The sequence below is a fragment of the Mustela lutreola genome, chromosome 10 (assembly GCF_030435805.1).
Source record: "Mustela lutreola isolate mMusLut2 chromosome 10, mMusLut2.pri, whole genome shotgun sequence".
NCBI lineage: Eukaryota > Metazoa > Chordata > Mammalia > Carnivora > Mustelidae > Mustela > Mustela lutreola.
In genome coordinates this window covers 100,947,720-100,975,409 of record NC_081299.1, presented here as the reverse complement: position 1 = coordinate 100,975,409, position 27,690 = coordinate 100,947,720, and the positions used below count along the sequence as shown (strand labels likewise).

Below are 27,690 nucleotides of genomic sequence, written 5' to 3'. Positions count from 1 at the left end.
AAATGAGGTGCAGTTTATAAGAGATATAATGGAAATTTTAAAATATTTTCTGACTAGATGAGGGAAATGAAGCATTTTTTCTCTACTGGCTAAGGAATTTTTTGCTTTTATTCCCTCCTCCCAAATACTTATTTAAAAGAAAATAAAATTGACTAGATAATCAAATCAAGCTTACATGATCCTAGAGGGAATGTAGGAGACTTAATAAAGAAAATACCAGATGAAGCTGTCAGTGTTGAGTTGCTGCTCTGGACTTCATTTCAGTCCTTAGAATCTGGAGCAGCACCAGTGTCTCAGCAATGATACTAAACCTTTATTGAATCATAAAGCCTTTAAAATTCTCATGTAAGCTATAAGCCTTTTCCCCATGAACATGCTTGTATAGATGTTGCTTTTGCCAACCAAAATCTATTCTAGGATCTCAAGTTGTTTATCACAGATCAAGGTTCAAAACATTTTAGAGTTGATGGTATTTCATAGTTCACACCATGGACTACAGTCAATTTTAAATAGATTAAGAACTTAATTTTTTTTTTTTTAATTAAAACTCGTGGAAGAAGCTGTAGGCTAGTATCTTTTATACCTTGGAGAAAGGACAGGTTTCTTAAACAAGATATAAAAAGCATTGACTATAAAAGAAAAAATAGCTTTGATTATATTAAAATTAAGAACACTGGCAAGTGGGGCAATGAATCTTAAGGAAAGTGAAAAGCAAAGTATAGAATGGGAGTACTCAAAGTAAATATAACTAGCAAATGATTACTATCAAGAATATACCAAGAATTCCTACAAGTAAGAAAAGAACAAATAGGCCTATAGAAAATAAACAGTATGAATAGGCATCTCTCAAAAGAGGGAACATGTCCATTGAACATGAACGGGATCCCAACATCACTAGTGACCAAAGAAATGAGATACCATTACAGACCTGACTGGCAGAAGTTAAAATCTCTGCTGATATCAAGTGTTGAGAAGGACATGGATTCACAGGATCTCATATTCACTGCTTGTAGAAGTATAAATGGGTACACCACTTTGGATAAGAGATCTGGTCTTATTTCCTAAAACCGAATATACCTATAACCTGGCACTTCAACTCATGTGTATCTACCCAAGAGAAATCATGCACACATATACCAGGAAATATGTATCATGTTCAGTGATCAATAAGTTGATCAATAACAATAAGTTGTTTGTAGCAGTATGCACAGGAGCAAAAACCTGGGAACAGTTCCAAGTACTGGTAAGTAAGAGAGTGGATTAAAAAAACTCTAGTTTCCATATGGTACAGATACATCATGTAGTTGGCAAAGTGAATGAACAGCATTGCCACCCAGTGCTAGCAGTCTAGTAAATCTAACAAGTCAGACCCAAAAGATTGCATACAGTATAATAAGCTTTTTTCAAAAAGTTTTTTAGGAGTACATCAGATGAACCAAAAGGATATGAAAAGGAAGCAAGAAAATGATGGATGGGCGATTCTAGAGACTGGTTATGGGGGCAGGGGCTAGAATCAAAGGGGAATGATCATGGGATTAGAGGTAGATTATTGCTGGGTGCTACCTTTTGTTTGGGGTTTCAGGATGCTTATTTCATTAAAAATAACTAATTAGATAACCGGTTTTTAAAACATTTTGAAGATTGATTGATTGATTGATTGATTGATTTTAGAGAGAGAGGGAGTAGGCCCAAGAGTGAGGGGAGGGGCAGAGGGAGAGAAGGTCTCTCAAGCCAACTCCCCACCGAGGGCAGAGCCAGACTGGGACTCAATCTCATGACCTGAGTAGAAATCAAGAGTCAGGTGCTTAACTGACTAAGCCACCCAGGCGCCCCTAGATGATCAGTTTTTTAAAGAAAACCATGTGTGTACCCATGATGAGAGTGTTTTGAACCAAAGTTAATTCTGTTTTGTGCACCTGAATTCCAGTTTGAAAAAAGAATTTTTCAGAGTTCTTTGAACACATTGTTATTCAGCATCAGGAGTAACCCTGGAGATTGTCTGAACATATAGAGACAAATAAGATGCATTCCCTCTTTCTTGTCTAAGAGCAGAAGCAAACACTGGCTGTAAGTGGGTGAAGCCTGTGCTAATCTTTATGGTGCAAAGAAGGGGGAGCAGTTAATTCCACATGTCTGGACCTTGCCTCCACTCCACTCCTCCTCATTCTGCCCTCCTCTCCTCCCCTTGGCATAGTGATAGAATATTTAGACTTCTGCTGGATTGCTTGTTTCATTGTGTCTTATCACAGAGTTAATTCTTTATGTGTCTGTCTGATATGTTCAACTTTAAACTCTTTGAAGCCAAGGACCTTTTGCTATCATTCTCAGATGCCCCCCAAAATATCTTGAATAATATTCATGTTTACTATTTCATTAAACAAAGATCTGAGTCCCTACTATGTTGCAGGCCCTGGCATGAACACAGTACATTGTTGAGAAATGAGCTAATGAATCCAAGAATGAAGTATAGAAATTAACCAACATTTACTGAATTCCTGTTGCATGATTTGTGCTAGACCAATGATGCTTATAAGCCACTTAAGATGCATTCTGTTCAGTCTTGTTGTGAAGATGACTTAATCATAAGACAATGAGAAAACAGTACGATTGGGAATTTAGTGTGAATAACCAAGGAAGTGACTCCATGTAAAAATAGGAACAGAACATATGGATAAGGAGAACTACCATAAACATAGGTCTTCTCTTGACTTGCAAATTGTGTCTTAAACCAAAATTTAAAGCTATTTTCTCTTTGGTTTTTCAATTTACATAGGTGGGCAAGTTTCCTTTTATTTATTATTATTATTTTTTTTTTTTTTTAAAGGAAGGGGATAAGGGGCAGAGGACAAAGGGCAAAGGGGAGAGAGAAAATCTTTAGTAGGTTCCATGCCCAGCATGGAGCCCAACTTGGGTCTTGATCTCATGACCCTGAGATCATGGTCTTAGCTGAAATCAAGAGTCAGACTCTTAACAGACTGAGCCACCCAGGTTCCCCAAGTTTCCAAATTTAATTTAAAAAGGAAAACTGTGGAACTATGTGATACCAAGTATTTTTTTTTTATAGGCAGTTGCAATTTCTGTGACACTAGCAGGCATTGTTGATTACAATCCAAATGTAATAGGCTTCCTATTAAATATCCTTAGCTGTGTAATTGTGCTTTATAGGTGAAAAGCGTTCTGCATAAGCACCACTTGGCAGATGAGGAAGCAAGTCCATAGAGGTGAAACAGCTTTACCTACTGAGGTTGCACAGAAAGTGATAGGATTAGAAACCAAGTCATCCCCTCCTGGTTTAGTTTTCCTTATGTTATGGGATGTTGCCCTATGTGACCTAGATGCTTTAAAAGTTGCTTTTCAGGGTGCCTTGGTGGCTCAGTGTGTTAAGCCTCTGCCTTTGGCTCAGGTTGTGATCTCAGGGCCCTGGGATTGAGCCCTGCATCTCATTGGGCTCTCTGCTCAGCAGAGAGCCTGCTTCCCCCCCACCCCCTGCCTGCCTCTCTGCCTACTTGTGATCTCTCTCTGTCAAATAAATAAAATCTTTGGGGAAAAAAGTTGCTTTTCATGCATTTCAGTGCCTTGAAAGCTTTTTTCACAAATGAATTTTTGAATTTTAAGAAAGTGGTATGAAATAGTAGAAAAAATACTAACCTTTTCAGAAATCTGGAGATCTGAGTACAGTTTCAAATTCAGCTCCACCAATAATTGGCTCGTAACTAAGATAAGCTCAACCTTTTACAGGTCATTTGCCCTCTTTGAGATCTTTAATGTCTCTTCTAGTTTTAATGCCCTCTTGGCTAAAGCCAGGCTGCGGTCCCTAGGATCTGCTATATGCATTATCGGGGCAACTGGTTTGATTAACCAATCATTAAATAGGCCTGGACTTCCTGCATAAAATTACCTAGTTCCTTTGTGGTTCCACATAATATGTTGAACATTTTCTTATGAAAACATTTATGAACTATGAAACATTATGAAAACATTTTCTTATGAAAAGTAAGCTCCTTGAGGGCACTGACCGTATCTGTTCACTGTAGGATTCTCAATACCAAGTTGTTGTTGGATGAGTGAACAACTATTTTAGATAACTGCTTTTGTTTTAAGATTCTCTATTTGCATGTTTTTTAGTAAAGGAAAATAACAGTATTTGAAAACTTAAATTGAGTACTTGGTATCTTTGCCATTTATATGAATAGTCTTCACTTTATCATAAAGGATTTTTTTAAATTGTTTAGTATGAACACCATCCTTTCTCAGTTACTCTGTAACTCATTTGTATTATCAATAACACATTAGTAGAGTTTCTGCATAGTATAATGACCTCCTTAATTCCTTGCACTTTATAATAAAATCCCATTCTTTAGGGAAAGATAAAAACAGATTCCATTTGTAAATTTAATTTACAAGGGGTTATTTTAATAATTATGTCCTTTATTTCTCTAGTTACAATCGCTGGTTATGTCAAGCAAGATCTGAGGATCTATCTGATATTGCTTCTCTAAAAGCCTTATACCAAACAGGTGAGCTTAAGGACAAAGTAACTTTTACTAATTAAGAACCTTCTCTCGCATGCTGTTAGAAACTTCATTTTTCTCTGATTTTTTTTTTATCTGTGAAAAAAGTAATTTTTATACTAATGGGGATAGTTTTTGCTCATTGTCAAGATTGTAAAAACAACACATCAACTTACAGATTTTCATCTTACAGTTCTACATTGGTCAACTTTGTTTCTTCTTAATATCCTTTTTCTTACCTTTGAACATTTTTTCTGCTTTTAAAAATGTCTTCCACTTGCTGTACAAAATTCAAACCTTACATAAACATATGATGGAGATGGTGAAATTTCTCAGATTTCCACTCCTTACCGCATTAAATTTCTTTTTCAGACAGTACTTGTTAATTTTCAGAGTTGAGTTCCAAGTAGTTTTTCCTGGATCACTAATGTTATTAAAAATCATAGTGAACTTAAGCAAAAAGCTATGTATAAAAGGTCTGTGCCCTGCAGCCGTACCTTTGGCTGTCCCTGATTTAAAACCTGTAAGAAAACTTATCTTAGTAGTAAGGGTAGTCATCAAAATTTAGTGAAGCTAAAAAAAAAAAAAAAAAGGATTATTTTCCACATAGTGAAAGACATCTGAAGATAAAATGTAAAAAATGTAAGTTCTTGATTTTCAATCTTTTATATTTGTGTAGAATATTTTTATAACATCAGAATCCAGTCTTAGAATAAAGTCTCTGGGCGCTGATCACATTTCCTGTTCACAGGTGTTGATAACTGTGGTCGCACAGTGATGGTGGTAGTTGGAAGAAACATTCCTGTCACATTAATAGATATGGACAAGGTAAGCCACAGAAAGGCTCTGTTTTACATATAATGTTGATTTTCATGATTAGTAAGGTATGAATTTGGAATCAGAACTTAGAATATGAGATGGGGCAGAATTGTGTGTATCTGGGCAGAGGAGCGACCCTGGCTCTGCATGTTGGCACATACCATTTCAGTAAGTTAGGGGTTTGGTTCGGTTCTGTAGGAGAAACAAAAAATAGTAGAATCCAATAATGTGATAAAAAGTGCAACTGCTCTCTTTCAGATATGACACAACTGGCAAGTTTTGGGTTGGAATCACTCTAGGTTATAACTGTGCTAACAATCAAATACTGCTTTTCTTGAAAAAAGAAAAATTAACTTTTGAATATCTATCTGGAGAGAAGAAGTCAGAGATGTAGTTAACCCAAAATGTCATAATGCCACAATCCCTTCATTTGGAGGCAAAGGACAGAAATAGCTGATTCATAAAAGAAAAAATGGTATTTCTGGCAAAGTAAATAAGAAAATGATTCTGCTTTTAAAAATGATTAGTAGTCCGGGGGGGCGAAAAAAAAAAGTGAATCAGAATGACAGACCTTTTGTTGCCTTCAAAACTAGCCAGAAATCTCAAATAATAATCATTGTCATCAAAGATGAATCGAAATGATAAAAATGGTCACATCCATTGACCCAAGAATTCTGTTCTTCAGAATTTGTACTAAGGAAATAATCTAGCTGTTGACCCTGAAACTGCCCAAATTGGAATACTTGGGCAAGGGACCATTGAATCTAAAAGATAAATATGTAAATTGTCCTAGAATATCAGTATTATTAGAAACTGACTGAAAGAGAGGAGAATCACTTTAATAAATCATTCTTAACTACAGTAACAAATTATGCCCTTAAAAAATGTAAAAATCGCACCTATTTTTAACATAAAACGCAGTTATACAAAAGCAGATAATTGCTTCTGGCCAAGCCCTTAGTTTCCTGGTCACTGGTGTTTACATTTAAAAAATCGTGGAAGCGCTGGACCTGGCATGTTACCACAGGCTCATTTGTAGCATAGAATTGGAATTTAAATTCCTAACAGGTAATTAGGGTGTATCCATAAATGGAATGGTTTGTGACCCTTAAAAATTATGATTCTAAAGACAAGTACTGTAGAGAAATCCTTATAATATTGGCAAGGGAGAAAGTGATACATTAAGCTGCCTACAAACTGACCTTAACTTGCTATGTTTTAAGCATAAAGGTAAAAACTCAAAATGTAAATATTTCAAAATGGATTTAATGGTTTTAGGGAGAATGTGTTTTCTCCATTTTTCTGTCATGTGGCTTATACTTCCTTATAATGAAAAAAGGTTAAGTTAAAGATGGAGAATTTAAAGCTGGAAATGAGCATTTTAATTGCCCTGGGGAGGGGGTAGAGAGTAGATAGAGGACCAGAAGCAGTCTGGCAAAAGCAGAAATAATAACAAAAATACACACACACACACAGAGGAAAAACTCAGCTGTTGCAAATGATACCATAAGTATCATAAGTCTCTACTTTACTCATTTTGTGTAATAACAATCAGTATGACATTGATTCATTCTCATTATAATATGATTGATAACCAATAAAAACATGAATCTCTGCATTTGATTTTGTTGTGTCCTTTCTTGGTGTTCTGAATATCCACTATGTACCATTTCATATAATATAATGAGATATATTGTGAGGCCCAAACCAACAAACTGGAAGATACTATGTTTTCTTAGTGCCTTCTGTCAGCTCTGCCAGTAGTTGGATGCTAATTCGTCTCAGTCCACTCCTCTCAGTGCCAAGGACTCTCCTGAGGAGAACTGGGAAATCGCCTGTTTGATAATAATCTTTCACTTGTAAACTGTTAGCTTCCTCTATGTCATTGTTTATAGGCACACCACTGGGTCATCCTGGCCCTGCCCATATTGTATCTCTGCTTTGTGTTTAATGTTTCTCTTACATTTCATCCTTCTGGTAATGGACCATTTCTCTAATATTTATTTCTCTGATGTGATCTGGATCATGTTAAATTTGAGCCTTAGAAAGCTGCCCAGTCCATTGCCATCTACTGACTAAACCTGTTCTCATTTTTCTCATTCAGGTCAACGTTAAAGATGCCAAAAAATTAGTCCTCAAAGTGAGCTGTGGGAGGGAGGCATCACTCATAATGTCCTTGTATAGCAGTTCTTGGTTACGTGAGAGATCTAAGTCTGTATCCCAGTAGAGACTGCAGAGATTTTCATTGAGTTCATGTGGAAACATCAGGAAAGATCAGAAGTCTACAAATTGTACTTCTGATGATATTAATATCATTATCCTACAGAGGGAAAACCTAGCAGCTGACTGAAGAACTCTTTTAAGTATAGGAAGAGTTATTTGAGACGATAGAGATTGATCTCCACCATTTAGAAAAAACAAGGCAAAAATGGATCCTACTGTACCATTTCTGAGAATTACATAACACTGGTATAGTTCACTTTCCTGAAGATCTTTTAAAAGAGAATTGATACTCCTTGTCCGAGATGTCCATCTGCAGTGCCAGGGCCATTGATGATACTAGTCTTCTGGGTTTTGTCTCATTCTTGGCTTCTGTGAAATAGACCACTGTGCAAGATGATCTTACTTTTACTTCTCTTTTTCTTCTAGGCTCTTTTATATTTTATCCATGTAATGGATCACATTGCTGTGAAAGAGTATGTATTAGTATATTTTCACACACTGACCAGCGAATACAATCACCTGGACTCTGACTTCCTGAAGAAGCTCTACGATGTTGTTGATGTCAAGTTAGTTATTTTTGCAAATTATGAAGAGGGGAGATAGCTTCTTTCTTTCCTAATACTAATCAATAAACAAATATTGCTTAGTATTATGCAAAAAAATGTGTTTCATGTAACAGAATTTTATCATATATAGAGAAGATATTTTAATATGAGGAGGCCCTCCTTAACTCCAGCATGTTTTGCATCTAAGGAAATTCATATGTAAACTTTTTCCTGCTTTTAAAAAACATCTTGAAAAAGGGTTGGGATCATTACCAATCTTTATAAAAAATAACAAAAATACTACCTTTTTTATTAATAAGATGTTACTTTTATCAAAATACATATATAAATATTATTTTATTTGACCCAGTGATCCATGAGTATGTTAGTTCATAGTCTGATCCCAGAGATTCTAGTGCAATAGAAAAAAATGGCAGTGTTTGTTAAATATGAAATTACTTTGTTCTACCTGTAGGTGGCTCTGTCGCAGCCAAGAGAAACAACATCTTTTATAAAACAAAAGCTTTAAATAATGAAAAGTTCTCTGAATCATTTTTTGACATTTCACCTAAAATTCAATAAGTGAACTAGAGCTACTTTTAACTTGTTTTCTTTGTGAATATATTTCTATACTCTAGCAGAGTTAATTGTCCATAGCATGACATACTGACCCTTGTTTTTATTTCAAATCAGATACAAGAGGAATTTGAAGGCTGTTTATTTTGTTCATCCAACATTTCGTTCAAAGGTACAGTGTGTTTCTTTTTAGCTTAATCTTGAATTTTAGTGCACTGCATGCTAGCATATTAAGCTATATTTCAAGATCTTAATTCTTACTACTACCACTGTGACTGCTGATTTCTTTGCTTACTGTTCCTTTTAAGTGATAGTGAGTTGTGGTCCTAATGTTTTGGTCCCATGTAAACTCCAGTGTCTTTATAGGCAAGTCATACAAGCCTTTCAGTCCTTGCTTCTTCATACTCTGTGTTTGAGCTTTGCTCATGCCCTTGTTACAGAGTATACTTTCCTTTCTCTGCTCATGGCTAACTTCTCTTTGTCCTTCAGATCTCGGCTTAGCAATTACTTCCATAGAAAACCTTTCCCAACCAATTCTGCAACTAGTAGGTACTTCTACATTGTACCCCCTTAAGATTTTAGTCTCTATCATTGTGATGTTTTTAATTCTAATTATTTGTTTAATTTTCTACCTTACGCTAGACTGCAAGATTTGTGAAAGCTAGAATATAGCTATCTTGTTTTTTTAATATCCCTAATACCTAATCCAGCATCTTGACTTCATCAATATGCACTCCTTTGGTCCTTTTACTTTTTCTGAAATTATCATCTCTCTCTCTCCCTCTTTTTTTTTTTTTTTTTTTTTTTTTTGGTCTTTATTTCCTTCCCTATCCAGCCTAAAACCCAAATTCTATCACTTTAGTCACACTGCTGTTAATGCCAAAAATAACCTATGTCTCTTAATCTTTTATCACACTTACCCATCAAACCCTGCGTCATGAGATAATTTCATCACTCTGCTTTCTTCACTCCTGTATCTGGGTTGCTGAGCACAGATGGACAAGTCTTAGAGCCATGTCATTTTGGCCTTCTAAGCAGACTCATGCATGGAGCTTTCTCTGCTGAGGGCCCCTGGTATTTCACTGGATAGTGTCCCAGCAAGGCTCTCTGCTCTCCCCAAGCCCGGTCCTACTAGCAGCCCCTTACTCCAATAGTTGGCCTGGCCTTGTTCTCAACCAAGAACATCAAAAAACATCAGTAAAAAGCTGCCTCTCTCTTCCCTCCCAACCAGACTTACCTGCCATCTGTTCCTATCATTTCGTTCTTTTCTGTCATTAAAAATGTCTCCCTTCTTAATGAAGAGTAGCCCCTCTACCTGTGGTCCAGATACAATTATAATAATAGCTAATGTTTTCTAAGCACCTAACTATATCCTTGCTTTTCCCTGTGTTATCTTGTTTAAGCCTTATATCTAAGAAGGAGATAGTAGAATTATGCCCATTTTGGAAGTAAAGAAATTGATGCTTTGAGAGATTAAATAACATTTGCTTACTGTTACTTAATCTAAACATTTTAATTATAGAGCCTCCGCTGATAACTACACAATATATTTCCATTTCCTCAGGACTTTGTCCTCAGCAATTTTCACCTTTTCCTTGCTCTATCTCATCAACTTTTAAACATGCTAAAGCCTACATTTCTCTCTCTTCCCCTTAACAACCACAATTTTTTAGTGTGATCTACATTCTATTTTCATTGTCTCCATTTTTTATACACCTTAAATTACTCCTGTCTTGTTCAAACCCCACTCTGACAGCTAAAGCTACTCGCACCAAACCACTGGTCATCTTTATCCTTTTTCCCTGCATCCTTAATCACGGATGGTCCCTCTCTCCTTGAAATGTTAATGTTCCCAAGCCCTCATCCTTTTCTTTCACTCTGTACCTTCTTTCATTCCTGTGCCTTCACCAACCCTCCAAATTATATGCAATTCCCAAATACATGTCAGGAGAGGCAATGAAGCCTAATGTTTAAAGCATGGGCCCAAGACTCAGGGAATATTACTAATCCCAGCTGTACCAACTACCAGTTTATCTTCTCAGGCAAGTTATGGAACTGCTCTGTGTGTTAATTTCATCTTCTATAAAATGGGAATAATAGTAGTGTCCACCTTCTAGGGTTATTGGAAGAATGACATTAGTTAATATGTATAAAATGCTTAAAATATTACCTGACCTAAAATAAAATCTCAGTAAGTGATACCATCGTTGTCATGACCATCGTCCTTTCTGGGTTCCATGTTGAGCTGTTGAGTATATACTTCACGTCGATGTCTTACAGACACCTGAAGTTCAACATTTTAAAAACAGAACTACTCATGTCCTCCTCCCCGACTCACTCCCAAACATCTGTTTATGTTTCCTTTCTTAGTGAATGGAACCACTGCCTATTAGGTGCCTAAGCCGGGACCAGGGAAGCATCACATTGTATCAGTCTATGTGCTTGCTTTTGTCCCAGTGTATGCCTGTGCCATGAGTCCCATTGCTTCTACCTGAGTTGATGCTGGCACCATCTTTCATCTGAGAGGACACAGCTACCTCCTAGTTAGTGTCCATAGTGTCCTGCCTCCAGCGTAGCACTGTTCCTTCAGGACTGCCTAATGACATTTTCTTATCATGTTAATATAAGAAGCCTAAAATATTTACTATATGGTCTTTTGCAGAAGTTGGCTGACCAGGTTTAAGCAAAAAGAAAAAAAGCAACAAAACCTGATTATATCAGTGGGGTTTGGAGAAAAAAGGACTTATTTCAGCATAAAGCCTAGGATTGTGTTATTTATTAGATGAATAGGGTTGAGAGAAAGGACTGTGTGATCCATGACTCCCAGGTGTCATCAGTTAAAGGGGATCATGGATTGGGATATAAATTTGGGAGTCCCCTTTAAGTAAATAGAGCTTTAACTCTTTAAATATGTTAATGAATTAAGTCCCAAAGAGGATAGCTAAAGACAGACCCTGGGATCAAGGAAAGAGATCAAGGAGACATAATCTAAAAATCAGTGGGAGAGCCAAGACTGAGTAATGCTCTGGGAGCCAGTGGACAGGAAAAGCATCAAACATGGTAGAAGTAGTCATTATTTTAAAGTACTGTGGAGAAATTAGGTAAGATAAGTAGCAAAAAGTCCTCATTACACTTCATAATTAATAGATGAGTGAATACTTCATTGAGAGAATGGTTTTCAACATTATTTCTCATTGTTTACAGAATTGTTGAATTTCTCATCCAAATACCACCTATAAAATTTGCATAAAATATTTTAAATAATTCTTTTAAAAGTTGCAGATTTCCTTTTGGTCCCTCAGTGTTAGAATAGCTTAATAAGTGCTAATTAAATGCTTATGAGAATAGTGGCAGGCTTTAAAAAAAAAAAAAAAAAGTACAGTGTTCGAACAGTCTCTTAAATGAAGGACTTTTCCTGCTCTGTTCAGTTAAGTTCTGATTATATGGTCCTATCAGATAATGTCTGTTATCAACTTTTCCACTGTTTTGTTATGCTCAGTGGGTGGCTGATGTTTTCTTTCTATAACAGTTGAAGATACTGCTTGACTGTTTCCCCATATCTCATCATCCATTTATATTTGTTCATCCAGTGGCTACTGACATTTTTTCTTTAGTGGAGATAAACAGAAGGGTGAGCTTGGTTTTTAGCATATCCTTGCAAGAATGTCTGCTCTCCCCGCTTCTATTCAATATTGTACCAGAGGCTCTAACCAGTTTGTAATATGGCAAGAAAAGGAAATAAAATGGCTCTAGATGTAGAGGGGAGTAAATAATACTGTCTTTATTCACAGATGACTTGAACATCGTGTAGAAAACTCGGTGGTATCCTCAGCAAAACTAGTAGAATTAATAAGTAAGTTTTATCAAGGTTTCAGTGTCTAAGATTAGTATTTAAAAATTAGTTGTATGTATTAGCAACAAACATTCCAATTGAAATGTAAAAAACCAATATTATTTACACTATCATCAAAATATACTATATTTAAGGATAAATATGACAAAAGATGTGAAAGACCTATGCCTTATACAAGTTATGTACACTGCAGAATATTCATAAGAGAAGTTAAAGGAGACCTAAGTAAAGAAAGATATACACTGTATTTGTGGACTAGAAGACCTAATATTGTAAAATTCTCAATGCCTGCTAAATATGGTGATTCATTGCCAACCAAAAATTCAGCAAGCTTTTTTGTAGAAATTGACCAATAAAATGCAAAGAATTTAAATAGCCAAAACTATCTTAAAAGAAAACCAGAGTTGAAGGACTGACAATCCCTGCTTTCAAAGCTTATTCTAAAGCTGCAGTACTCAAGGATATGTGAGGTGTTGTCATAAAGACAGACCTATAGATCGGTGGAACAGAGTAAAGAATCCAAAAATAGACTCATGTGTATATAGATAACTGGTGTTTGAGAAGAGTGCAAAGGCAGGTCAGTGGAAAAAGGAGTGTCTTCGATAAGTGATACTGAAACAATTAGATATCCATATGCAAAAAAAATGAACTGTGATCTGTGTTTTGCATCACATACAGAAATTAACTGGAAATGGGTCAAAGACCTAAATTATAAAATGTGTAACTATTAAGCTTCTAAAAATATATATATAAGAGAGAAAGCTTTGTGACCTTGAGTAAAGCAAAGATTTCTTAGATACAACACCAAAGTACAATCCATAAAAGAAATTGGACTTCATAAAATTAAGAACTTCTGCCTTTTTAAAAATAGTTAAGAGAGTAAAAAGGCAAGCCACGGCCTAGGATAAAATCTCTGTAAATAGAACATTTATCTGATAAAGGATTTCTCTTTAGAATAAATAAAGAAATCTCAAAAATCATTAGTAAAGAAATCACTCAATTTAGAAATGGGCAGAAGATTTGTGCAAGCATTTCCCCAAAGAAAATATATAACTGTCAGATAAGCACATGAAAAGATGTTTAGCCTAATTAGTCACTAGGAAAGTGCAAATTAAATCAAAATGAGTTAACACTGCACTTCTGTTCGAGTGGCTTAAAGACTGACCATACCAAATGTTGGTGAGAATGTGGAAGAACTGGCATTCCCCTTCGGTGCTTATCTGAATGTAAAATATTACAGAAACTTCGGCAGTTTCTTTGAAGAATTTCAGTTTATTTAAAGAATTAAATGTATACCTACCATGTGATCCAGCCATTCCACTCCTAGTATTTACATGAGACAAATGAAAACGTACCCATACAAAGACTTGTACACAAATGCTCATAGCCCTTTTATTTGTTATAGTCAAAAACTGGAAATAACCTGCATGCCCATCACTGAGAGAATTGACAGCCAAACTGTGGTATGTCCATGCAATAGGATACTACTCAGTAATAAAGAAGAATGAACTCTGGATACATAGCAGCAACATAAATGAACCTCAAAATAAATAAGCCGAGTAAAAGAAGCCAGACAAGTATAACACGCTGTATGATTTCATTCATATAAAATTCTAGGGCATACAAACTAATATGTAATTACAGAAGGCAGAGCAGTGATTACCTGTGGACAGGGAGAAGGAGTGGGAGGGAGGAATTACAAAGGACCCTAAGAACCTTTAGGAGTGATGGCTATGTTCTTTTTCTTGATTAGTTGTTTCATGGGTGTATACATATATCAAAACTTAACAAATTGTATACTTCAGTTATGTGCAGCTTATTGTGTATCAATTATATCTTACTTAAACATTAAAAAAAAAAAAAAAAAACCTGCAGTGAGAGACCACTACACTGCCACCAGAATAGCCAAAACTTAAAAGACTGGCAATGCCAAATACTGCCAATGATGTGAAGTGACTGGAATTCTCCTACATCATAAGTAGGAATTGGAAATTGTGCAACTACTTTGAAAAGAGTTATGAAAATCTCTTATAAACTAAATATATATCTCATCTGTGACACATCAGTGCCACTGCTAAGTATTTACCTAAATAAGCTGAAAACATGTGCCAAAAAAGACTTCTATAAGAATGTTCGTAGCAGCTTTCGTCATAGCAACCCAAAAACTGGACACAGCCAAGGTGCTGCTTGTTAGGAGGATTACAAATAATTAAGCTCTTGCACGTTCTCGTAATGAAGTGTTTCTTGGCAGTGAAAGAGAACACACTACTGATACACAGAATCACACACAAAAATCTTAAAAACATTAAGCTGAGTGAAAGAGTCCTTACATAAAAATTGATTATATGCTGTATGATTCCATTTATATGAAATTCTAGAGCAGACAAAACTAATCCATGGTAGAAAAAAAAAACAAAACATCATTTGCCTCCATGGAGAGGGCCATAAGGGAAGAGGAGCATGAAAGAACTTTCTGGGGTGATGAAATGTTTTGTATCTGAGTAGGATTTTTATATATATAATGTATTTGCCTAAATAGCAAAGTACAATTAAAATCTGTGCTTTTCATCAAATATAAATTTTATAGCAAAGAAACTGAACAAACTTTGAACTCTCATTAGAGATAATGAATGCTGTAGTTGGGGACAGCTTTCTGATGTCTGCAGTTTACTTGGAAATGCAGCAAAAAAAGTAAGATGGATCAACAGATGAATAGAGGGATGGGTAGATATGTGTTAAAACATAAGGAAATGTGAATGATTGGTGGCTAATACTGGTGTTCTTTTAACTTCAGTGAATACTTGAACATTTTCATAATTTTCTTTACTTCTGTTATAAATTCAGATTTACCAGTATAGTGTTCATTTGTACCAAACTTATAAAACTGTGTGGCCACTCTTTGCTAAGATATGACTTTAATCCCTCCTCCTCCACAGTAGAGAGTCTATAATAGCTATCCAGCCTGTGGCATTGATGGAAGCACATTACCAGAAATTTCAGTGTTAGAGCCACCAGCCTTGGCTGCCACACATTGGAATTGCTTCAAATAGGAGTCAGTGGCAGGCTGGGCAGAGGCTGAAGACCAGATATATAAAGTGAAAAGCATTATGTTACCTCTTGATAACATTTTGCAATGGGGAAAATGAGGGAGGATTGAGAGAATAAGACCCATGTGTAATGAAATCCATCCATTATTTTATACTAAGTCAAAAACTCTAAATGGGGTGTTTATAATTATAAAATAATGAGATGAAATCAAGGGATAATAAAACAATCGAATCACACTGTTCTGATTTCAGTACTCCTCAGATCTTTTCCAGGACACTCCACCCAAAGTGGTAATAAATGGACTGCTCATATAAATCACTACTCTTTTTTTCTTCTTTGAAGTTTACTAATACAAGACAAACTAACTATTTAAACCCACTCCTGATTCTGGCTCCAGTAGATTATTTTAGTACACACATGTACTAAAGTCTTTTACAGTCTTTTCCTAGTTTATATTATTTTGTGATCTTGTGCTCTTGGCTTTCCGTTTGTGAATAATTGGGTGAAAGAATTTCCAGCATTTACAAAACATCACAACAGTCCTTTTTCAAATTTTAAATTTTCATCGGTTCATTAAAATAGGAGGTAATAAGTAACATAAGTTTATGTAAATGCGTATTTATGACATAAATTATTGAAAATTAAAAGCTAAGTTATAGAAAACTGAAATTTTAAGAAGCAAAGACAGTGCTCTTGAGTGTCCCTGAACAGAAAACTGGGTTTTTCCTTCTGTCTACTTTGAGTAATTTTCTCTTGCCAATACCTGGAGGATGTGAAGGAGGTAATGACAGAAAATGGGACAGAGAAATGTTTTTCTCTTTCGCAGATTGTATGCCTGAGGTCACTGACTAGACTCCCCAACCCAACCTTCTCTTTGAGTTTACCACCGCCACCCCACTATGTCATTTGGTGTGGCATATACAGGATTCTTTGCCTAGAACTATACAATTAAGAGGGACCTTAAAGATCATGTAAGTCTAACTTGCTCGTTTTACAGAGGAAGAACTTGAGGTGCAGATTGAAGTACAATGTATTTTTATTGTAGAATGAAGAACTATTAAACCACCCCTAAAGAGTATTAAAATAGTACACCCAGAAACTCTCACCCCTCCCCTGAGTTGTTAATTCTTCCAGCACCTTAAATTCCCTCCTTTTTTTGGTTGTTAATTACACACTGCATATGGTATTGTATAAGACATTCCCTGCATTGGGGAATTTACAGTCTATTTAGAGAATCAGATAATACAATACAGAATACTAATTATGCCATAGCATGAATAAACAAAATGTTTGTTGGAACATTTAGAAGCTCCTTTCCAGTTTTGGGTGGAAGTGTGGTCAAAGAAGTCCTCCTAACTGGGGTGAATTTTGATCTAAGCTCTGAAGAACAATTGCCAGGCATATAAAAGCAGCATGTAAAAAGCTTCAGAGGCAAGAGAACAAAGGCACAAGAGTTTTCTTCTTAGGCCCTTACAGTTCTGTATTGTTCCCATGTAGCAGTGGCTCCTTGCATATATAGGTATTCACCTGTTTCTGTGGGCCGTTCATTGCATTTAGTACATTTTGCCTTAGGTAGTTGTTATGCTTCTGCCTATAATCTAGCTCCTCTACTAAAACCCAAGCCCCCTTTAGAGGAATAGCTCTGTCACTGTTACCCTGTATCACCGACAGCTCAGTGCTTAATACACAGATGACCAATAGATGTTTAATTCCTTGCACACATGTTTAATCTCTTAACATAGCCATCAGGTGCTTCTCTGTCTGGATTTTACAATCTTCCTAGTTCCTTAAGCTCTTTCTGGAATCTGTAAAATGTCTGTGATCTCTCCATTCTTACTGTTTTATTAGCTACTTCTGTGGCTAATTGTAGTTAGAGCTCCTAATCTGGAAGTGTCACTACTCTAGTTTGCAGAAAATGAGGTATATAACACTGTGTGCTTTAAAGAAATTGATGTCAAAAACTGATTTGGGGTATGTAAATAAGTGACTGTTTAATTTGATTTAAATTAACCCACCTGGTTCTAGCAAGGCCAGGTGCCTCCCCTCTTCTCCATCACCCCCCTCCAAATAAACTTGATAAGATGGGAGGGGAGAGGGTTCAGAGGATAATGTTAATATTTGAGACCTTATGCCAGTCATTGGTAGTATAGCCAAAATAGAATAGTGACTCAGACTGTAAAAATCATTGTAGAATAAGTTCTATCTTTATTTACTCATTCTTTATCAAATACTTTGAGAATGATGGTTCCATCTGTATCTTATAAAACTTTAGACTATTATTCTATGATTGTCTGCCAAGTCCTAGGGAAATTACAGAAATAGACATAAGAAACTAAAATACTAGGAATTTATAAAATACTAGGAAGGAATAAGTGCTCTAAATGCAATGGACATTTCAGGTATTACGAATTAAATAGAAGAGAGAATCTGGAGCTGTAAGGGAGAAATAATGAAGGAAGTGAGTCTCTACCAAGGGCAGACTTGGACAAGATCCTGACAAGTTAGTGCAGTGTTGTCTGTTCTTTCATACCTATTCTCATAAGGAGGTACAAAGGAAGTATGTCATATTAGGGGCATGAAATATGTGAAAGGTTTGAATAGCACCTGGAAAATGTGGTAAGATTGACATCAGGGCAGATGCCCAGAGTGTTGTGTGTGTATAACATACCCAGCTGTACATTCGTAGTGCACTGTCCCAGTGCCCGTGTTCATATGCACATGTTTCCTTCTGTAAATAAAATGGGGGTAGCAACAATATTGTATCTACCTCATAGAATCATTGTGTAAGCCATTGGTAAACATGACTAGTTAAGACTGGCATTTAGATAGATGGACAATAATTTGTGAGTTCTAGTTGTTGCCTAGTTTATGTAGTATTGTTTGTTATTAAGAATATTTTTTTTCTTTTTTTGGAGCCAACAAATTTTGCAAACTAGCTTTTATAGGGGGATTGCTTGTTGCAAAGTGAAATGAGCAAAGGTGGCTCCACAGAAGATTTGCTTTGATTGATTAAGGAAAAAGACCGCATGCCAAATGTTAGCTGAAAAATGTATCAAATATAGGCAAACTTTTCAGTCTCATTTGAAAAAATGAAAAGAGCTTGTGAATTTGGAGATGTTAACCATTTTCAGAGTAGCAATGAATCAATTATTCTACCAAATAATGCCAGGGATTTTGCCCACAATCCACAGTAAGAAGCATTTGTTGCATGACAACATACTACACACAAAGGAGTATAGAGACACCTAAACAGAAGCAAAAGCTTCCTGAAACACTTTGCTCACCCTTACTGCCTTCCCCAGTAATTGTTACTCTAATGTTGTTCCTTTTTATTGTTGTTTTTACTGCTGTTCATAATCCATTAAACTGATTGCATAATTCACTGGTGAACTACAACCCATACTTTGAAAAACATTACTTATTACAAGCTTTTTCTGACATGCTTTCAATTTTGAAACATAGTTTCTCCCTAGTATAAATCTTCAAAACCATGTTTGTATTTCTAACTTTGGCCACTGGCTTAAATTGTTTTCTCTTCTCTTAATCAGGTATCAACATGGTTTTTTACCACCTTTTCTGTCTCGGGACTGAAGGACAAAATCCACCATGTGGACAGCCTCCACCAGCTATTCTCTGCCATATCACCGGAACAGATTGACTTTCCTCCTTTTGTCCTTGAATATGATGCCAGGGTAAGAAGTACCGGGAGTTCTCCCTCACCTGGTGCAGTATCTTAGCTTTTCTATAGGGCACTGCTGATGGGCACACCATCCTTTGATTAGAAGAGGATATGCATGCCTAATGGGTATTTAAGGAAATGTTCTAGTAAACTTGCTAGTATCATTTAATGTTCTTTTCCTACAGTAAATAGGAAAACTCTTTGTCCTAAGAGAGGACTTTTTCCCCAGTAAGTTTTTCAATAGGAGATTTTCCTACTGTTGGTTTGAAGCCAATCCTTGCTTATATTGTCCATTTTCTACCACCTCTGCCTAATTTTCTTAAGATTGATTAACTTTTTATCTATGCAAGTAGAGTTAGAAGAATCTGTTGGTGTGTGACATTTTTCAGTATTAATTCAAAACAGTAGGCTATCTTAGTAGCCTTTACCCTACTAAAGGTTTCATTTTGCCAAAAGTTTATATAATGTTTTTAAGAGTATCAACCAGTAGTATTAGTATAATTACTTATAGATGCATTTATGAATATATTACTTAAACACTGATAAAGGGCTACTCTTGAATTTTATCAAAGCTCCATCCCATTGTGTTTATTCGTGCTTTAGTAGTTCAAAAAAAAACCAAAAACAAAAGTAAGTAACATACTTGGCCAAAAGATAATCAGTCTCCTTATTTAACTGTTGCTGATTACATATTTTTATGCATGGGTCAGGGAATATATTTGAAGCTTATATTCAGTTTGAAATGAATTATTTTTCCCTAATTATTGTACAGCATGTATACACTAAAATAACTATTCTGCAAGACATTTTCTCTCTACCATTTCTTTAACTTCAGCTATAATTTCTGTCTCCCTTTATGTGAAGAGCAGAGTATTTAATGTGTTCTAATGGCTAATAAAATTTCATGCTTGGCTTTTGAACAAAGAGGATTTGTAATTGAAGCAGCTGGGTCATAGATACAAAGATTATTGAATGGGGGGGAAGAACATCAGTTTGTGTTTATTGTAGATTGCTGGAATAGAAAATGGCCTTATTGTTACTCTTTTGAAGTATACATCTCTCATTAATAATTTAAAAAATGGGTAGCAGGAAATGAAAGACACTAAAAGATATTTTGTGACCAAAAATTCAGAATGACAATTCAAAGCTAGTGTCTGGATTTATAATTTATTTTCTAGGGTATAGTATACAGGTTGGATTGTATTGATTAGAAAACCCCAATGCCTGTTTTTTAAGCCAACACATTTTCTATATACTTAAGGGCCTATAAAGCCAACTTCCATTAAGTTTCAACACCACACTCAAACTTAGTTTTGTTTGCTTCTTTTAGGTTTTTCTTATATTTTTCTTGTATTTTATATATCAAATGATGTGCTAAATCAAAATTTAATAAAATAACCTATAATCTCAGAGCGCCTGGGTAGTTCAGTCAGTTAAGCCTCTGAGTGGGGCTTAGTTCATGATCTCGGGGTCTTGGGATCCAGCCATGCGTTGGGCTTTCTGCTCAACAGGGAGCCTGCTTCTCCCTCTCCCTCTTCCCCTCCCCTCACTTGTGCACACATGCTCTGTCTCTTTCTAATAAATAAATAAAATCTTTATTTAAAAAAAAAACCTGTAATCTAACTCTTGGGTGATTGGATCATCTCTCTGTGCCTGTACTAGAGCTCTCTAAAATTGAGATATTAGGCCATCTGTATATAAAGGCCAAAGAGAGATATAAAAACAGGGAAGAAACAAAAGAAGGTGTTAGGAGATGATGTGGGAAGGCCCAGTAGAGGGCCTGGATACTAGAGCTTTACATGTTACTTGTAGCACTTTGGCTTTGTGGTCTGTGGGGAGTATTCTGCTGTTATATTTCTGTTTAGAATGATGGCAATAGAAACAGCATAACTTAGGGAGGTTAACACTTTGAGCAGGTAGACAAGTAAGAGGCTATCAGTAGGCCAGAGGAGAAATGAAACCAGAGCTAGGGCAGCAATAGTGATAATGGCAATGACTGGAAGATCTTAGATTTAGAAGTAAACATTTTAGGAAATAAAATCCACAGCATCTGGTGACTGAGTAAACCATTAGGGGAGATGAAAGAGGAAGGATGCCTAAGGTGACTACAGTTTCTGCTGTAGGAGACTTGGTGGACGGTATTGCTGCCATGCCAGAGAGGCAGTTTGAAGGAAGAGCAATGGGGTGAGGGTATTGAGGGAATGAGAGAGAAGAGACAGGTGGAATGTTCGGTTTGTGACACACTAGGATTGAGGTGGAGATCCAGTAAGTGGTTAGATACTATCCTGTAAAGAAATATTTGCCTTTGCTAGGAAAATGAAATATATAATCAGAGAAAAGGAAATGAGTATAGAATTGGTTAATTTATTGTCCTATTCAGTTGTGCCTTGCCCATAGTAGGTGTGACAGGGCACAATGTGTCATGGTTGACTGGTTTCCATGGCCTTCTATCTTCTGGGTCTTTTGTGACTTTGAACAGTGACGTAAGTTTTATAGGCATGAAAGGAGTCTTTGAAGGTAATTAGAAGGTAATTTTTATCTCTCTCTCTATATCAAAATGTTACGGAGACCATTTCAGAAAGGCTGCTAGTCAGCATTCTTACAAATATAAAATACAGTCAAAGAGAGGGTACACAAATTTACCTGGCAACCATTCTTCAAATTTCTAAGATTGTTTCCAGAAATAGAGAAAATGGATTGCTCAGCGGTCTTTTTGCACAGTATGAGACTAATATAAAAAGCTGTGTTACATAGCATTAAGAATTAGATTTGCCCTTCTTACTTATCACAAGTTAATGTAGAAAGGAAAACCTAAAAATATCTGGTAGTTACAGAATGGAATGGAGAAATCTTAAAGATGGAGAGTAAACTTCAAAACAGAGTTCTCTCTTCAGGCATGTTTCTTAAGCATAGCTTCCATATATGTTGAGGCTATAGGAGTGGTAAATATAACAGATCTTGATAAGAAATTCTAAACTACAAAAAAAAAAGTTTTCATTAATTTTTTCTCAAGTATCCTGAAATGCAGCCAATCTTAGGGTTTGTTTCTACCTAATTTTTAAAAAATCTTGTTAATACCTGGTCAGATTTATAATCAAAAAGTAAATTTTCCTAGCTCTTCTCTTATTTTTCTAGCTATGGTACTGTATCAATTCTTGCTCCAGAGCATGTGCCCTGAAAAATGTCAGGGCTTTTAGGGGTACCGGCAGGAGGGGCACTCAGTCGGTTAAGCATAGGACTCTGTTTCAGCTCAAGTCATAATCTGAGGGTCATGAGATCGGCCCTGAGTTGGGCTCCACACTGGGTGTGGAGCCTACTTAAGAATCTCCCTCCCTCCTTATCCACCCCCACCCCACTCACGCTCTTGCTCACCCTTTCCCAAAAACAAACAAAAAAAAGTTTCTGATACCCTTAGTTACTCAAATAACATTTAACCACCTACTCTTTTCAAAACCGGTTAGATTTAATGCTCCATCATAACCAATAGTGTAAATATACCATAAAGCAATGCTACTTTCAGCTGTGTCTCATTCTCCATTCCTATTATCTACATTAATGCTAAACATTTCTGTTTATAGTTTACTGAAAAACTATTTGTGAAATACTTTCCTTAAAAATGAGAAATGAGGGGTGCCCGGGTGGCTCAGTGGATTAAGCCTCTGCCTTCAGCTCAGGTCATGATCTCAGGGTCCTGGGATCGAGCCCCACATTGGGTTTTCTGCTCAAGCAGGGAGCCTGCTTCCTCCTCTCTGTCACTGCCTACCTCTCTGCATACTTGTGATCTCTGTCAAATGAATAAATAAAGTCTTTTTAAAAAAAGAGAGAGAAATGAATTCCAAATCCCATAAATATAATCAAAGGTCCATTTATCGTCAAATTAACTGTCTTCACTTTTATTAAGATAAAGTTAGACAAAATGAAGTCAGAAAATACAAACGTACTCTTCTGTTCCATCATTCTATATTAAGGTTCAGTATGCAGTAAGACAACCCACTCTAACAAAATAATCTGGGCGCTAGATTTGAATACACGAGGATTTCAATTCAGACTCCTTGTTACTGCTAGGTGAATTTAGGTGAGTTATGCAAGCTGTGTGATCCTCAGTTTCTTCTTCTGCAAAAAGTGGTTACCTGCCTCATGGCATTACGTAAGGATATAAAGGGATAATGAAAGAAAGTGCTGTTATAAAGTATCTGGCATTTAGCATATTCAGTAAGGAATAATGTTATTGAAGAATATTATCATCCTAATGACCTCTGCCCACTTTATACCAGCTCTGGCTGACTGAAATGGAATCGTTTTGATGGCACACCTTGCTCAGGGTCAGGCATGAGCTAGATAGACATTTTACAAATGCGGTATCATTGACTATAAATCCTTTTCTTTCACATTCCCATTTAAATTGGTTTTATTACTTAATGTTCTTGTCTTTTTTTTCTCCCACAGGAAAATGGGCCTTACTATACGTCTTATCCCCCATCACCAGATTTGTGACCTGCCATCTTTTAGTGCTACTGGTTTCCAAGGACATCACTTTCTCCACGAATCGCTACCTATTGAAGTGAAATTCATTTTTGCTGTTCAGATCCAGAGAGCCTTTTGTCCCCCACCTCTCTGGTATTTTTTTATTGACTGTATATTTTCTGGCACATAAGCAATCTGACAATGGTAGGCCGTTCTGAACTGCACACTTATTTTAAATTTGTATATTTGTATCAAAAGAAAATGTTCATTTTTAGAGGGTTGTTAATAGAAATTGGGGAGCAACTTTTGAGTATCTTCAGTTTCCTGAAAGGACACTGGATTTCCCATTAGACAAGCCACCAGTTTTGTTCACACCATTTCTTTAACGTTGTACGCTTCCTTTGTGTACTTAAGTGTTTCTCAAAATATATAGAACCAGTGTATGCTTACCGTATACATTGTTTCCTTCAGATCCTGGCATTACATTTCATACAGATAATTTGGTTATGGTAGAAGAGAACTGTCTGGGATCAAGGATGTGGAAATGTCTCTGATCAAAACATTGAAATCATTAGCAAAATATGGGTCTTGGAATCTTACTGCACCAGTGAAGATTAAGATTTTGGATTATATGTTTTGTTAAAATTGTCGCTGTTCCAGTCTCAACAGTGGGGGAAAATAAGAAAACGGTATCTTCTGCCTTTTTCCTGTATTCATGGGTGATTTGGTGTCCTTTTTAAAGGACTGCACTCATTAGTGAAAGGCATCTATCTCCTGGACTCCATCACTGAGCCTTTAGAGAGGGTGCTGTCTTACGTGAAAGGCATCTATCTCCTGGACTCCATCACTGAGCCTTTAGAGAGGGTGCTGTCTCCCCAGAGTTGTGATTTTGTTGGGCTTTACAGCTGCTGCCTCTAAGGACATTTCCTCACAGTGTCTCTAGAGTTGCCTACGTTAAAATGGAGGAAGTGTGTTATAGTGAACAAAATTGCAGACTGCTGTTGCCACTCAGGCTCTATTTGTGCCTTAGCTTGCTTATGAATAAAAATTAGAATTATGATACGGACCTTACAGAGGTATCATAAGGCCAGCATGTAGAAAGGGCTTGTGATGTCTTCAGATGCAAAAATGCTAGGGGAGTTTGTGTAGGTGTCACTTCAGTTAGTTTTTAAGTGGCACTAAATGTACTTGAGCGTACTACGAGGCATTCCTCTTGGCCTTGGCACATTTTGAGTGTCTAACAGCTCTTGTCCTAAGACAAGAAATGTCTTAGGACAAGAGCTGTTACTAAAAAATCCCAACTCTGAGGAACTCCTTCCTACTTTGTCCAGAATTTCTTCTTGCCTCCTCCTCCCCCAGTGCTACACTTTAACAAGAGGCATCTGTTAGCCATTTTAAACATTTCTTCTTGAATTGAGGTCAAACCAGTATCATTTCCATCTGGGTGTCTTCATATTCTTTTTGATTCCTACACCCACCCACCCCCATCTCCCTCACTCCATCATGTACATTGGCAGTTAAGAGAAGAAAAAGTAGAACTGTTCTGTTCTAATGTGTTCAGGATCAGTGCTTCCAAAGGTCCCATTCCTCTGTGCCCAAATTAATTCTTAAGTGGATAAAAGAAACACTTCTTTTATGACAGAGAAATCCCCCTATAGTTGTATTAGCCCCGTTCCCTGTTTTCCCCTACAAACAAGAAGGGGCTTTACATTCCTTCAATAGGCCCTCATATCTTTTGCATGGAACAGACACATTTGCTTTGTGTCAGAAATCAAAGCCACTTGCTCCTTATATATGCTTATTGGGTAAAGGTTTCCTGTTACCTTCCCTAAGTCATCAGATCCAGACAGCCAGTCAGATGTCTACTAATAAGCTTCCTCTCAGACAAGACTACTTTCAGTCCCTTAAGCCTTGAGCTTTAAAAATCTGAAAAATTACCTTCATCTTCTCCAGTCTATTGTTAGATCATATTTGAGGTATCTTTGCACTAGGAGCAATTATAAAAATATGCCAACTTTTCCTTTTTGAAAGTGGACTTGGCTATCTCAAATTGGCATTTGGCCTGAATCATTTCCTGTATAGATAATAGAGGCTGCAAGCTACTTTGCCATTTGAAAGGAAGAAAATTGATGTGTAGAATTTCTTATAAGCAATAATTTTGAAAGAATGTCCCTTTGCTATATTCATATGAGTATGTTAATGTCTAGTAACACAAGCAGGATTCTATATATAGTGAGATTCTCGTTCAATTGCTGTCTTAGGATATAAAGTTAGTGTGGAACTATAAAGGTACTAACTGCATTTTATAATTTAATGGTGACTCTAGATAAGGGTTGTACTTCTCAGTGAAACTAAATTTGGTATGGGACCAAATTCATGCTTTCATAGCTATCTAAAGTGTTATATAATGAAGTTGTTTCAATGTATTAAGTCCTACCAAAGGAAGATAGTGACCTTGATAACGAAATGACTATGTAACGTTCCGTATATATCTGCCTTTGTCAAAAGGTTGGGTTGCCTGGAGAACACATGCCATTTTCAGAGACACATTAGAGGATAAAAGGATGACTGGGTGGAGATGAGTACTAGCATCTGATGTTAATTCAAAGCACCACCAACTCCTTAATTTAATTAAACTTTGGTCATGCCAAATGCTAGTTGAACTGAGTAAGAAACAACATACAAAATATTAAGTAAATTCATTAATTCATGCAAGGCATAATAGGATTTTCTTAAGCAAGTACCTTTCTTCAGCATATATTTGGATTCTTCTTAACTTACCTATATCCAAGTTTCTTGACAGTGAAAAAAAATTCGAAAAAAACTGTCTTTATTAGACTCTCTTAAGGCTTAGAGACCAAGTGGTTTAAGATTTTCTTTTCTTTAATACACATCTTATTTCGTTGGCCAGTACCCTATTGTGTTTATTTTCTCAAGGGATTCAGTTAGTTTAAGACTAAAGAACAGAGGATTTTTAGAGTATTTTTGATAGGGAAAATGGGTATAGATTTTTTATCATATATCTGAAATCTTGAAGGATTAAAATATCTTGGGTTTCTAGAGAGGGAAGCATGTAACCACTCTAGTAGAAAAACATGGCTTGCCTTTTTTTTTTTTTTACCTGTTTTCTGTTTGCTGAGATATCATTCAGTGAATTCAAACTGTAGATAATGGTTTCTTTTCTTTGCAATAGCTAATAGGAAAATGATAATATAGTTTCAGTATAAGCTAAAAATATCTCTTTGTGTTTCCCTGGATTGCCCATGTATATATATATAGAGTTTATATTGATTACTATATGAAATTATTAAAATTTGAAGTACTAGAAAGAGAAAGATTTTATGGTTCTAAGAACTGTGGATTGATTGTATTAAGGGCCCAAAGGACTGCAAAATAGCATATACACTTCTAAAATTGGAGTTAACCAGTAGTGTCAGATTGCCATTCTCTTTTTTTTTTCTTTTAAAGATTTTAATTTATTTTTTTGTCAGACAGAGATCACAAGTAGGCAGAAAAGCAGGCAGAGAGAGAGGAGGAAGCAGGCTTCCTGCAGAGCAGAGAGCCCAATGTGGGGCTCGATCCCATGACCCTGAGATCATGACCTGAGCCGAAGGCAGAGGCTTTAACCCACTGAGCCACCCAGGTGCCCCAGATTGTCATTCTCTTATTAAGTTACAGTCATCATAGTCACCATGAGGACTAGAGTGTTTTACCTATACTGGCACTAATATACCTCGCAGTTTATGATTGACTCTTGGTTCAGGATTGCCTGAAACCATGAAAGATTAAAGGAGGACTCTACCTTTGACCTAGGTCATATCAGAAACACAGAGATTATAAGAATTGCCTAGTAGACCAAACTAGGGGCGCCTGGGTGTCTCAGTGGGTTAAAGCCTCTGCCTTCGGCTCAGGTCATGATCTCAGGGTCCTGGGATCGAGCCCCGTATCGGGCTCTCTGCTCAGCAGGGAGCC

General features: G+C 36.4%; 1 protein-coding gene across 3 annotated transcripts in view; it reads left to right on the top strand.

The window, feature by feature from the left end:
- GDAP2 (ganglioside induced differentiation associated protein 2) overlaps window positions 1–24,190 on the top strand; it is a 72,399-nt gene extending 48,209 nt beyond the window's left edge. For all 3 annotated transcript variants that reach the window (XM_059137015.1, XM_059137016.1, XM_059137018.1), the window contains 6 exons: window positions 4,441–4,517; window positions 5,263–5,339; window positions 7,980–8,119; window positions 8,792–8,846; window positions 19,124–19,267; window positions 23,701–24,190. In XM_059137015.1, coding sequence (XP_058992998.1) covers window positions 4,441–4,517; window positions 5,263–5,339; window positions 7,980–8,119; window positions 8,792–8,846; window positions 19,124–19,267; window positions 23,701–23,748 — 541 coding nt within the window. In that variant the 3' untranslated portion in view covers window positions 23,749–24,190. The remainder of the gene's footprint in view (window positions 1–4,440; window positions 4,518–5,262; window positions 5,340–7,979; window positions 8,120–8,791; window positions 8,847–19,123; window positions 19,268–23,700) is intronic.
- The last annotated feature ends 3,500 nt before the right edge of the window (window positions 24,191–27,690 follow it).